The following is a 14,386-nucleotide window of genomic DNA, read 5'->3' as shown; positions in this document are numbered from 1 at the left end:
GCAGGGATCAATAAAGTTTCACATTATCCTGACATTAACTGTGTCACACGCAGCGGTTCCCCTCGGGGTCTCTGCACCCTGACTGGACCTGCCAAATTATGCGCTGGTAGCTATTCAGATATCTGAGCTAAGGTGTTTCCATGTGTCTACGGCAGCTGTGTGAAGAGAAAGAAGATGATGTTCAGCTGTTTGATGAATTGCAAAATCATCTCAACATTATCAGCGAACAAAAACACTCGTGATGCCAAATCTGGACGGAGAAAATGCCCGTCATTGTTAGACAACAACAACAGGTATGCAGTCTGCATGCATGTGCACGCACCCGCACACACACAGAGCTGAGCTGTTACAGCCTTCTATTCCTGTTTGATTAGAAAGACAGATGGTGTCTCTGTCAGCTCACCAGCTCCCAAGGGGTGCTGGTGGAGGCTCTGTATGTGTGCGCCTATATGACTGCAGGAGAAATGGTGAAGGAGCTGTTGTGTGTCTGCAGCGCGAGAGGAAGAAACGCTTCCCACAAGAATGTGCGTGAACACATTCACACATGAGCACACACACACACACAGCGGGAGGCTGTCAGAATGTGCTTCAAAAGCTTTCTTGTGTCCAATTTAGCCTCCTCCACCCTCTCTGTTCTTTCATTCTGTCCCCTCCATTCATTTATTTATATCCCTTTGCTCATCCCCTCATAGCCCAGCAGCCCTGCTCTTCCTCTCCTCTCCTTCTCTCCTCACGCTGAGAGTGGAAGAAAATACTCCGGCTGCGTACCTGGCTCTCCACTCTGCATGCACAGCCAGAGGAACGCAAACACAAAAGCACCTCCATAAAAATAATAGGAGGGGAGCATCTACTCATTCAGCCAGCTGCTATGAGAGGATGCGTCTGTGAAAGCTTGTCGACGATAGGACGTGCAGCTGGGTTACACCACACCGAGGAAGGGCTGAATATTAAACACCCATTCTTCTCACTAAAACAATGAAATGTTCAGGAGAGGCAGCATTGACTGCTGGGCTCAGATTTATAATATTCATAACACACATAAATATTTTTTATAATCCAGGTCAATTTTTTTTACTTTTGCTTTTTCAACAGTTTTAAGTGACTTCACCAATTTTACATTTCAGTGCCGTTAAAAATAATACCGCCCCCTCTGAGTTACACAGTCTGGAAATGTAAATCTTAACTTTGCTTATTTGTTGAAGCCACACTGCTGACATAAGGCAGCAGGGGCAACATTTAAATATCATTAACCACAGTCTCCAACTTTCAAGCTTTTCTAGTGGCACTTCTCTTCTGTCAGTGTAGTTGTTATTATAAAAATTATTAATGTTGACTTAGAAAGAGAAGGAGGTTTTTTAAATTATTTGGTCTGAAGTCATACCAGTGATGCCTCTGGATTAAAACAAGGCTCATCTAGCATTTTCACTAAATATATATTTTATAGTATTATAAAACATTGTTTTTTGTAAGGTTTATTCTTTTTTCCTTCAGTTATTTATGTTGAAAGTATATTTCTTGATAAAACAGTGTTTGTGTTTAGGGCTGTTCGATATAATGATATATATCGGATGACGATATAAAAACGTCTATCGTTTCCTTTTACGCTATCGTTTGTTTCGTGGTGTCGCAAAATAAACTGTTTACGGCAATATTTTTTAATCGTTTTGATGGTCACTGTAGTGGCGATATTAATTTCTTAAAGTTCTCTCTTTCTCTTATATTTAATATAACCACACTAAGGACGGACAAGCACCTGTTTTTATGCGTTGTGGTTAGCAACAAAGACGGTAACAGCATCGCGTGTCCGCTTGTTTATGTTCCACATAAACCTTTCACAATAAAGCTCAATATCCTGTTGAGACTTTTCAAAATAAACTGAATCACGTGAAAGAGCAGATTGTTTACGGATGAGAAGTAAAAAAGAGCCGCCAGGTGCTAGAAAATAAACCTTAGACTCAAACGTTAGAACAGGCTTTTCCCCGCAGCACGCCGTGTAATAAATACTCAAAGAAAACGGCGGCCTTTACAACTTATGTCTAAAAATGTGTAGTTTCATGCATCGGTTAAAACACTCGACTCCAGCTACATGACGCGCAGCTGGAAGCACTTCCCGCAAGTCGAGCTGCCCGAGATTCACAGAATTTACAGAAAATGTTACATTTTTGTGATTTATATCGGTAGAATTCTTATATCGGGATATGAGATTTTGGTCATATCGCACAGCCCTACTTGTGTTTTCAGAGCCTTTCTGCATGTTCTCCCCAAGTTCTCCAGCTAACTTAGCCACAGGTGTGAATGTGTGAGTGAATGGTTGTCAGCTCAGCTGCAAATATTGGGCCAATATTGCCAATACTGATACTTCTCACCTATAAAGGCAGCTTATGTAGGGGAGAGCAGTGTCCAGTTTGCAAATTGGACACTTTGCACTACATCACTGAGATTTTAACTTTTCATGATAATTAGTTAACACAACAAAAGACACCTTTGAGTTTTTGTTCATGTATTCTGTGTTTTTTGGCCACCTTGAATGTAAACGTGCCCGACTCTTAAGCACTTGGGCTCAGCTTCTGTAATTTTTCTGTGGTACAGGCTATAAATAAATACACATGACAATCAACGTTTTTCACAGTGTATGTTCAAGGTGTATTTTTCATTTACAAAAATATTAAAGAAAAATATTTGTACAATTTTGTGGGCTAAATGGAATTTAGAGCAGAGAAACAAAGGAAAAGAAATTAGACTTATTTTGAAAGTCTTTCAAAACTTTGTTCCAAAAAGTTTCATCTTTTGAAACTGGTGCGACATCTTCCTCTGTTTTAATGATGCATGGGTACAAAAGCTCAGAGTTTCAAACTCAGAGCTTCTGTACCCATGTATCATTAAAACAGCTGTAAAAACCGACAAGGCTGTAAACACTCACGTCTTCAACCTGGCTGCGGCGGCACGACGAGTGAGGTTTCAAAAATCAAGAGATGCACTACCGGCCGGCTTGTGCTGATGGATCTGACACATCTTTTGATTTACGGTGCCGTTTGCCAGGGTGAGAACAGCAAGCTTAATGGCCTCCCTAACCCTGCAGCAGACTGGCAACCTGTCCAGGGTATATCACACCTCTCACCCTATGACAGCTGGGATAGACTCCAGTCTCACCATGACCCTGAATTGGATAAATATAAGAAGATGGATGGACAAGCTAAGAAATCCTGATTTTAATAAACTGTTATTTATTTTAGACAAGCTGTTGTGTCCATCAGTGGGGCAGTGATCACAGTAACAGATACGGGCAAAAATGGCCATAAGGCATCAGTGAATAAGGTCAGATGTAGAATCAACATGTTTAGATGAAAGAGAGTGATTCACGATGAGCGATATTTCCAGGAGAAAATAACCGTGATCCAGGCTACATCATGCCTTAACTACAGCATGTATGCAAGTGGGCTTTATAATTACAAACAACAAGTGCCTTAAAGATGGCAAGCAAACAAAAAGATGCAATTAACATGCCCTGCAATCCTGTACCAACACATGTACTACTATCCAAAATGCATTCCTCCTACACAAAATACAAACTCACTTGGTCATACATTCTGCTGGTCGCAGAAACAAACAAAAAACACACACACACACACACACATATATACACCCACACACTCAGGCAAACACAAAAACCAGCCATCAGGGAGCAAATTCCATTTCATTTCCCGCTTTAGTAAGGAGCAAGCAGGGGAATCGATACATGCCATCTCCAGCTGTGCTGAAGGGGGTTTGGCTGCCATGGAGACAGATGTAGCACCGCTACAAACTGCTGCTCTAATTCAATCCACCGGAGTTAACACACAAGCACACGGTGATGGAGGATGAGCTCTGCTGCTGCCCTGGTTGGAAAATACGATTGCAAAATAGCCGTACGAGCGAGCCGCATAACACGGCACAATTTAGCAGATGCGCGGTGGAGACGAGTGGAGGATTCTTGAGATAATGAGTGAACAATCACACAATCACACACACAAACACACAAATGGTGTACCTGTGCACAGTACTGGGACTTGGCCACGGCCGCCAGGAGCTTGAGTATGGGCTGGGATTGGGACACCAGAGGGGAGACGGCATGGATGACAGCTGTGAACTTCGGGTACGGTCTAATACCTGAAACGCAACAGACAGAAAACACTCAATGTATTTCTGAACAAAAACAGCAAAAAGAGCAGACTGTCAACCCATCAATGCAATTTCAGGCTTTTGAAAAGAGCAAAGCCGAGTGAGAACCAGAGCTCTGCATTTCCAAACACCTCATATCTATATTCAGTGAAAGCTGTTCCTTAAAACCAGTATGTCAGCATTTCAGTGGCACAGATTACATAATTGTCAGCGATGGAAGTTTTTCAAACCCCTCTTAAAATATTCAACATTGTTAATGTGTTTTGAAAATGCCAGATCTTTTGATCACTGAATATTTCATTTTAAAAACTCCTCAGCTGTATCAGCAACCCAATAAACACATGACTGCTAACTGCTGATGTGACTTTAAATTCAGTCTGACTTGATAGAGTAATTGAGGCTGAAAATGAGGAGGAAATAAGATATTGAGCAAGACGGATCATAGAGGACGTCCAAGTTTTCCTAATTTAAATCTAATCTAATCCAAGGCAGCAAAGCATGGCGGGGAGGAGACAGCATTAGATGAGTCTCCTTTCCGCCACTGAGCAACTTTTATGAAGAGGAATATAGTTCAAACTTGGTAAACTATCCTTTAGATTTGTAATAAAAAGTAGAGAGACTGCCGACTTTTTTAACACCTAGGGATGTAAAACTGTAACAAGCTCATAAACAGACTTTCATGAAACATTGAAGAAAACAAGGAGCAGGATTATTATCACGCAGCATATTCTGTATTTTGAATGTGCATGCTGTTTTCTGCCTCTTAGCACATGATGCTCAGTGGCTTTTATCTCATCCGGCATCAGCACATTACACATTTCTTTGGCTAAAACTTTAAAGCAGTACGCCAGGCAGATTAAAGACTGATTCAGCAATTTGAGGCAGTTTCCTACTTACAATGACCCTCCTCGTCTAAGAAATACTGCATGGACTGTATACTAGATAGAGTCGAGACTTTAAACTAATTACCAATTATGGATTGTTTTAATACAACAGCATGAGGCCTGTAATTCATAATTTCTTTGGCTTTTATTTGCAAAAAAACAAATATACATATACTTGAATGTTATAGAAAAAGAAATGCAAGACGACTGCTCCTGCAAACTCTTGTTTGTGTTTTTCTCCTACATAAATCGCATGTGGGACTCAGAGACCAGTTGGAGACCACCTGGCAACCATCAGTATTCTCTGGTCAGCTGCGAGTGGTTGCTGATGGTTGTTGTGGCAGTCGCTGCGAAACCAAGTGCTACTCCCAAGTCAAGCAGGCCTAAAGATTGGTCTGTGAACCCCAACTATGGACACTTGACAAAAAAAATGTGTATTCCCTGACTGGTTGGCAAGTGGTTGCTGGCTGTTGCTAGGTGAAAACCTCATCGCGATAGCTTTGGTCACTATAAGTTGCCGTGGTAGCTCGTTGTTTGTAAAACCTCACCAACTTCTCGTGTTTGTGAAACTGAACAAACCGTAAATGGAGATCGCTCCCCTTCAAATTAAAAGTTGCTACTGAAATGTGTTTGTTGCAGCTGTAATATGCAATGTTCTCAGTTTCCAGTGTGTGCCGCACATTGATTAGTTAGCAAATGTTTGAAGTTGTCTTTCATGCAGGCAATGGGGGCAATCTGCAAGCGACCAAAGAAATCAGGAAGTTATTGATTCAGTTTGCTCTCGGCAGACACACACCAGCTGGTCAGAGATGACACATTTTCACTAGTGACTGGAGGTTGCCAGGCAGTCACCACCCAGTCTCTTGCCTGTATGACTGAGACCATAAGTTTCACTCCAAACTGTGGTCATCTTTGTCCCACTTTAAGTGTTGAGAACCACTAAAATAAAACATTTGAATACATAAAAAGCAAAACTGGCCAAAATTTCACAACAAAACAGCAAAAGCCCAAATAAAAAACAACAACAACTAATGTTTTATTGCATAATTTTATCATTACTCCAACAATCATCTTGTGACACTTTAAGGTTTATCCTGTTACCCAGAGTGGAAAGTCAAGCCCCATCAGTCCCACTTTGGTTTGGCTTCTGAGTCTTGGCCCTGACCTCAACCCCATCCAAAACATGAGGGTTGACAGCCAGACCAACATCTGTGGCTGACATTAATAATACTGATGAGAGGAAATCCTTGCAGCCACTTTCCAAAGCTTTCCCAGAAGAGAGAAGCCCATTTTAATTTTACTGCTGATATTTTTATGAATGAGATGCTCAAACATTATTGATGTGTTTCGGTGCGTCTCAATACAGAAGTTTTACCGGACCCAAAGTGAGAGACAAAGCAGCGAGCTGGAGAGATAAAAACTATTGACTGTGACTATTTTTTTCTCGACTGAGGTTTCGCGCAATCGCGTCAATTCTAACAAAGTATCTGAGGTAATGTTTTATATTCACTTTGTTATTTTTACTGTTACAGTTACACTTCTTGCATTCTGGGTGAACTCTGCTGCCCCTCCCTCCCCTGTTTGAGTACACTTGTATACAAATCAACATTAGACTGACGCACAGTGTCATCCGTGTGAAGGAACATCCTGTTAGGATTTTGGAGTTTCGGTTGGCTGAAAATCCCTCTCTCCTAGGCAAATACATACGCAAACGGACACAACGGCGATACTATGACGAACTCAGCCTTAATAAAATTATAATAGGTGAGCTAATGAAAAATAAATAAATATAATAAATATGCTTTTCTTTCTGCTGTGTCAATTCAGTAAAGCAGTAACATGGTGAGTAAAAAGTACATGTAAATCGTTTTGGTGCTGTGGGCAGGACTCCTGCTGGAAAAAGAAATCTCCATAAAGCCTGTCAGCAGATGGAGGCTGGAAGTGCTCTAAACTATCTCAGTAGATGGCTGCATTGACTTTGGACCTGATAAAACACAGAGGACCAGGTAAGATCATCTGACATTGTCTCTCTGTCTTAACACAAATTAATCGATACTCAACACCAGCATCAGCATCCACCCAGTCCTTGTGAAGAGCTCCCAAATTCTTAAATGAACTTTTCCCCATGATTGTTGTTACATGTACTCAGAGATCAACAGTATTTAGTTTATTTAGTTTAGTTAAACCCAAAATTAAACATTCTAATAATATTAGATACTGGATTTCTTTAAAGAAAGTCATTGGAATAAACACGAAAAACACCCACTTTACATGTGCTGAATATGAACACAGAGCATATGAAAGTTTACTTTTTTTTAATTACATTTTTTTAGTTAAATTATGAAAAAGGAAACTTTTTTTTAATGATATTTTAATTTTTAGAGATGGATGAGTATTTTTGCTCAGGGTATTATTATTACTATTCTTAAAGATGTATGTTATGATCATCCTAAAAAAAACCCAAACTTATTTCTGCTTCTTATTAAAAAGAATATTCTGCTAAAGCAATCAAAACAAACTCTTCTCCTGCTGTGTGAGTCTGAGTGTTAATATGCTGCATGAAAAAGAGTCTGTGTGTGTCTTGTTATTGGCTCTTGGACAACAAGAAGAAATATCTCTTAGAAGCAAACTCACATTCTTTGATTTCACTCATTTACCCGTCAGAGACAAGCCACCTTGTCTCCTAAAAACCCATCCGTGTTTAATTGCTTCCTCTTTGACAAACAAATAAACTTGCCAGTGTTGTAATCCATGCCTGTCACCGCGCCCATCCATTTTAATATCCGCTCCACCTCGGGTGCTACATCGACACATTTTTGCATTCGCACTGTTGCTTTCTGGGCGTCTATGACTTTGTGCACGTGGGGACGTTTGCAGCGGATGATGATGGAGTGGAGAAGCGAGGGATGGAGCAGCTCCCGGGTCGCGGATTGCGGTGGGGGGGGAATCAACACTGCTGAACCGTAGCGGGCAGCGGCAGAAGCTGTAGCAATGCTGACTCAAAAACCAATGATGGACGCGGCGATGTGTCAGCAGCGCTAATACAAACATCCGTCAAAGGCCTGTTCGTCCACTCCACTTGCTGCTATTCACAGCCGTTCGAGGAGGGCAGTAGACCAAGGCTGTTTTTCTAGTGTTTGTGCAAAGTCCACAACCACAGCTGCACACAAATCTACTGTCTTTATTCAAAAAGTCTGTGACAATTTAATGGCTATGCAGGGTGGGAGAAGCGTAACAGCACTTTACAGTGAGAGTGTGTGTGTGTGTGTGAAGGCTACTGACCCAGTGTGTCGTAGTAGAAGGGGAAGTCTCCCAGGTATCCAGAGTACTGCGGCAGAGCGAACAGGCCCCCAGGGTGACTGTTCCACATCAGGCTACTCCTGGAGGCGTGCTCTAGTACACGGTCCTGAATGATCTGCACACAGGAACAAAACCTCACACAGGTTAGATTACAACGTAAAAAAACAAAATAAAGCCTAAATAAAGCCTGTATAAATTAAGACAAGTCTCATATGAGAGATATGAGATGGATCTTTATTTCCACAATTAATTTTATTTTGTGCTGCTGCGGGGACTTTGTAGAGCCCTGCCAATATTAGGCTTTTAAGGCCGATATCAATACCAGTACAAATATTTGGTGAATTAACAATCTAATATATATATAATTATTTTTCTTTTCAGACACAACAAATAAAAAAATAGAAATAGCTACACATTTAAAATGTAATCTAAGTTCTTACTAAGATAATATGACAATGTGGCTTAAAAAGAATCTGGTTTTATTATCACAACAAGTTGTTGTTTGTGGCATTTCAAACAAGGTTACCAAAATTAAAGTAAAAGTCAGCTAAACTAAAACTAGATGTGAAAGAAAAAAAAACAATTTTAATTAAATAAAACAAAAATGAAATTTAGATTCCTGAAATAATGAAAGCTAACTGAAAGGATTTTGTGACTCAAGTAACCAAAGTAAAGATGTAGAGGAAAAATGATACAAATATGTCTCTGCCAGTTTGGTAAAAAATTGTTATCACAGGTCGTCTTGATGACATTTTGATGTGTTTACTGAATTGTTAGATGTTTACATGACAACGAGTTAACTGCCCTCAAAAAGTACTGCAGATCTATCTATCTATCTATCTATCTATCAAAAACAATTAAACCCAGAAACTAATACAAACTAAACTAAAACTAGAAAACCCAATCTGGAAACTAACAAAAACTAAACCTAATTAAAAGCTAGAAATTAGATGAAAATTAAAAACTAATTAGAAAATATATTTTTAAAAGCCTAACAACTTTGTTCCATATATGTGTTGCCAGTCAGCACTCAGGGTGTTTCTTCTGTATAGTCTTTACTTTTTTTTATTTTAATTTATCAGCTATTATAAAAGCTGATCCCAGTTTATTTGAAAATAGACGATAGATCATCGGGGTTCTAGCGCTTAGTTTAAAAGTTGTACGAAATTTAAAGGGTTAAAAATACCAAAAATACCTGCAAAGTAATGAACTTAAAATGGTGCGTTTATCTGTGAGGACTTTGAACGGCAGCTTTCACTCTGGACAGAGTTGGGAGAGTTAAGTCAAGGCATGTCCTCTTGCAAATGCACTTCAGACATGTTCTCACTGGAAATGCTCGGCCTTTGTGGACCGCACAGGACTTGGGACACACGCCATCGCCTCGCTGGCTGCGAATCCACCGGGACGGTTAATTACCTTCGCTATTCTCACTTGAGTGCAGTTGGACATTACTCTGACTTTTTGCTAGGCCGCTCAAAGTTTCAGTGCATATGAATCCAGAGTCTGTTTTACAGGATTAAAACTGTACTGCTTTAATTACAGCAGGGTCTATGTATACCTCGGGCCACTCTGTCGTTTGTGCCGCTTCTTCATTAATTCAAACTCAGAAGAAACACACAAAAAAAGCAGCATGAACCCAACAAAGATTACCTTTAAATAACACTTCTTAGATCACAAAGGACTCATAACAATCAGAAATATTTGTGTAGATGAGCGAACATTCGTAAGCCTTTCAGATTATGCTGAATGAAGGATTTGATCAATGAGCCTTGTAATCACGTCTATAAAATATCTCACACTGAGAAATGAGTTTTCTCACAAAAAGTGCCAAGAAGAAGACAGTCGTAAATGTGAATGAGAATCAACACGGCTAATGCACCAACTTACAATAACCCCCCCCCCCTTCCTTCCTTTCAGCTCTGAATAATACTCGAGTATTATTCAAAACTCAGTCGGTGTATTAGAGGTGAAAGCAAGAAAAAAAACTGGTATAAAAGTAAGTCTGCGGGCGTTAGATGAAAGCAAAAAGCTAGCTGAGCTTTGCAAATGTTTGCTTTGTATCACCTCAATAGCAGCCATTGATTGCGTCAAGAGTGAATCGCACTGGCACAAAGCGAGGCTGAAAGAAATCTATGTTATTGTGCAATATTTTCTCCGCTGACAACCCAAACTGTTTTTTTCCCCTTCCCCTTCTTTTTTCTTTCCTCAAGCCAAAAAGCATCTGTGCCGGTCAGTCACACAGACAGTGGGGGGAGGGTGGGTATAAGAGCCAAACGGTGGACACGGACAAAGTCATCAGCTGCATCTAAGCACCAGTCAGTCAGGCCTGCCCCAATCCTTTCTGCGCCCAAATAGAGCAGTCAGTCAAACGGGTCGGACGTGAGAATGGGCACTATTTCCCCCCAGCTGCAGCTCGCACCGGGCCTCTGCTGAACAGGCAGACAGGAGAAAGAGATATTGCTGCTGTGCCCTTGAGCCATGCTAAATTGCTTCAGTAAAACAGACACGGGTTTGCGGCCGTGTTTTATGGCCGCTATTGAGCGGGAAGGTGCTGGCTGCTTGGCTTGGCAACTCAAAGGATGGATACATAGCATGGAAAGAAGTAGAGAGAGTCAGGTGGGGCGATGGCTGAGCTGCTGATAGCTGTTCAAATTGTAAAAAAAAAGAAAAAAAAGAAAAGCTAATAACATAGCTCGAGGGCCTTACTGTAATAATATTGACAAAGCGGCATAAAAATTCATCATAGTGAGGCGGGGATGTGAAGAAAGAAAGGGGGAGAAAAAAAAAATCAGCCCCGTGTGAGTCTCTTTTACTTTTCCGAGCTTTGTCCCCGAGGGCAGTCGATAACCATTTGCCTCAGAAAAACAGATTAACTCGGAATCCGTTAACTTCTCTATAAAAACACTGCCTGCCACCTTAACACCCTCAAGCCCTTTACACCTTATGAGGGGCAATTTTGCTCGCTTGGCTGCTGCTCCTCCCCCGTCGGCAGCCCTCAGTCGGGACATGATGGACGACTCAATCTCACCTCAGAACAGCCACAATCAACCAATTAGAGCATGATAGATAAATCCTGCCTCCGTGGGAGCACACTGTGAACTCGCTTTTAATAGGTGAGTTTAATAGGTGTACCAGCAGCACGGAATCCGGCGATATTGACCTTGTGATTGGTCGAAATGTGGCTGCTTCCTGACAGGAAAGAGCGCATGATAGGTTGAACTTGTGTTTCCTGCTTGCTCGCTGCACACACACACACACACACACACACACACACACACACACACACACACACACACACACACACACACACACAGGTAGTCAATAAAACAGGCAAGTGTGTTTTTTAAATGCGCGCAAGCAGATTCAATCTGTCAAGATATCAGAGTGTATATGGGTGTTTTGAGCATGTGTGTATCCTTACAGATCTGCAGTAGAGTTGGGTGTGTGTGTGTGCAAGTGCAGGCCCAACAGGATGAATAAACCATGTCGCTCGTTATCTGGGGGCCTGCCACTGCAACGCCATTTACATATGTCACCCCCACTCCTCTTCACCCCTTCTCTCCCCACTCTGCTCTTTTAACAGGACAGTCAGTCAGGATTAAACGTTTAGCCACTGCCCCATTCAGCACACACACACACACACACACAAACATGCAGGCAAACTATGCGCACACCCTCACAGACGCACGCTGAGTCACAGGCCGTGTCACCTTGCACTTCAGCGTGGAGTGACAACATGTCAGCAAGGTTATGCCTGGGTAGTGCCGTGTGTATCTGGCCTGACACATCTTGACATATGGAGATGTGTTTCTGACTGCGTGTGTGTGTCTGTGTGTGTGTGTAATAGCTCACAGTGAGACATGGCTAGATAGAAAACAGACTAGAGATGTAGAGCTAGCTGAAATCAGACAACTCTAGACACTGAAGTCACGACAGATTACGTGCACTGTGTGTGTGTGTGTGTGTGTGTGTGTGTGTGTGTGTGTGTGTGTGTGTGTGTGTGTGTGTGTGTAAGATCTGGTAGGTTATAGTGTCAGTGAGATTGTAGCATTGAGAGGGGAATCTTGCTTCAGCAATGCAGTAAGAAAGGAAATTAAAAGCGTGATGGGGTGCTTGAATGAGGGAGCACGCAGGAAGGAGGAGACATTTGCAACCGCAGCATGACACTAGCAGTAAGCCCCGGTGTTATCCCTGCATCCATAAACAATTTGTTTAAAATGAATAATAAGGGATGGAGGAGGATTGAGTGGATAAATTGTTTTTCCACTCGCAGATTCCTTAACCCTCTGATGCATAGTGGTCACTGGAGTGGACAGCTACTAAAACGTACATATCTCTTTAATGCATTGGTTTCTATGGTGGAACTGCATATTAGCCTCTAGAGTGCTCTCTGCTGCCATGCTCCATTGAGGTCAATTCAGTGTTCAGTTAGTGCAACTGCAAGTAAATTTCCTCTGAATCAAAGATGGCAGACAAACTGTCACCCCTGCCGACCACTGCTGGCATATCCTGTCAATCCTTCTATGCTAAAAGAGCCCAACAGGTAAAAAAAATATGATGATATGCAGTAACATCTAGGGAAGGATATTATCTGTTTGGAATAAGAAATTGTTATGTCTAATATGTAGAAAACTACAATTAACCATGTGTCCACTGTAGTGGACATCATGCATTACCCACTATATTTTTTTAACATAAGTCATAAATTGTCTCACTGTTTTTTGGGACTGTTTTGGTTATTATTAAGCATATAATTGTTACATTTATAAGCTACTCATTTAAAATATATATTTCTGTGCAGATCAGCTGTAGTTTGAGTTACTATAATAATTATTTTATCATATTTTGTAGACTTCAAATGCAGCAAAGAATAAGGCAGCGTACAGAATAGTCCAGGAAATTCCATCCAGCTCCAGTGATGATGATTTCATTGATGAGTGCAGTGATGATGAGTTCAGTGATAAGTCCAGTGATGATGAGAGTGGCTGCCAGAGCAGAACAGAGACATAGGAACTACGGATGATGAAGACACAGACAGTCAGGATGCAGAAAGTGAGAACGATGAGGGGCAGGATGAAGAGGAAGGTCAGTATGATCAGGGAGCTGTGGGAGATGGGTACATGGCACCTGACCATACTCAAGCCCGCAAAAATATTTGGAAAGTCCAAGACAATGACTTGGTTGGAGACTTGCCTCCTTTTCTAGGAGAGTGGAAATTGAATGTGGAGGGGAAGGATCCCATAGATTTCTTCAGACATCTGTTTCCAGCAGATCTAATTGATAATATAACATACAACACCAACTTGTATGGGAAAGAACTGTCAGTAACAAGAGAAGAGATTCACCCTCCAGCAATGCAAAAGAGGAAGACCCAGTGGGACCCCACAACCCGTGAAGTGGAGAGCAGTCATCAAAGTAGCCTGTGAGGTCAGGTTTGCCACAGGATATCACTGGCCCCAACTGACCGAGGTGAAAAATGCAAACAGGTGCCATGATGTTGCGTGCACACGGAAGACCAAATACATCTGCATGCAATGCTGTGTGCCATTGTGCCCTGGATGCGTTGCAAACTTTCGCACAGCCTAGGTGTGATGAACATAGAACTGTTTGGAGATGCAGAGACTAAGATGTCAGTTTGTGTTTTCTTCCAGCATGCTACTAAGGGCTTGGTAATACTGTCCTGCATCGTTATAGAACTGTGTAGACTCAAAAATGTTTCTCTTGTTGGAGATAGTTTGCCATATTCAGGTGTAGGATTCACAGCTAGGACTGTTGATTGGTTTTGTTATTTACGTCTAAACATTGGGGCCTTATGAGTTGAAAGTTCCAAAAAAATTGCTGAGATGTTTTTCAAAGGATACAAGCAAACAAGTGTTTGTATATTTACAATAGAACACGAGGTAATTAATTTTTACAGTAAATTCACAGTATTTCATGCTAAGTGCTCAGGCGCATGTAGTCCACTGGAGTGGACAAGTTTATAACTTTATAAAAAAACATATTTTTGGAAAAAAAAAGAGTTAAACATTTTTTTTCATGTCCTG

At 41.3% G+C, this 14,386-nt stretch overlaps 1 protein-coding gene and 1 pseudogene across 1 annotated transcript in view; one reads left to right on the top strand and one right to left on the bottom strand.

Moving 5' to 3' along the window:
* Positions 1 to 14,386, bottom strand: part of ext1b (exostosin glycosyltransferase 1b) — a 137,241-nt gene that overhangs the window by 20,805 nt on the left and 102,050 nt on the right. The window contains exons 6-7 of the mRNA XM_085395209.1: positions 8,325 to 8,457; positions 4,028 to 4,146 (exon numbers count right to left, since the gene is read on the bottom strand). Coding sequence (XP_085251335.1) covers positions 4,028 to 4,146; positions 8,325 to 8,457 — 252 coding nt within the window. The remainder of the gene's footprint in view (positions 1 to 4,027; positions 4,147 to 8,324; positions 8,458 to 14,386) is intronic.
* LOC146643437 (uncharacterized) lies at positions 12,808 to 14,330 on the top strand (annotated as a pseudogene).

Source organism: Rhamphochromis longiceps, linkage group LG22, assembly GCF_057381845.1.
Source record: "Rhamphochromis longiceps isolate RC_006_pf linkage group LG22, R_longiceps_female_GT1.1, whole genome shotgun sequence".
Lineage (NCBI taxonomy): Eukaryota > Metazoa > Chordata > Actinopteri > Cichliformes > Cichlidae > Rhamphochromis > Rhamphochromis longiceps.
The sequence above is the reverse complement of the archived record's forward strand: the minus strand, read 5'-3'. Positions and strand labels throughout refer to the sequence as shown.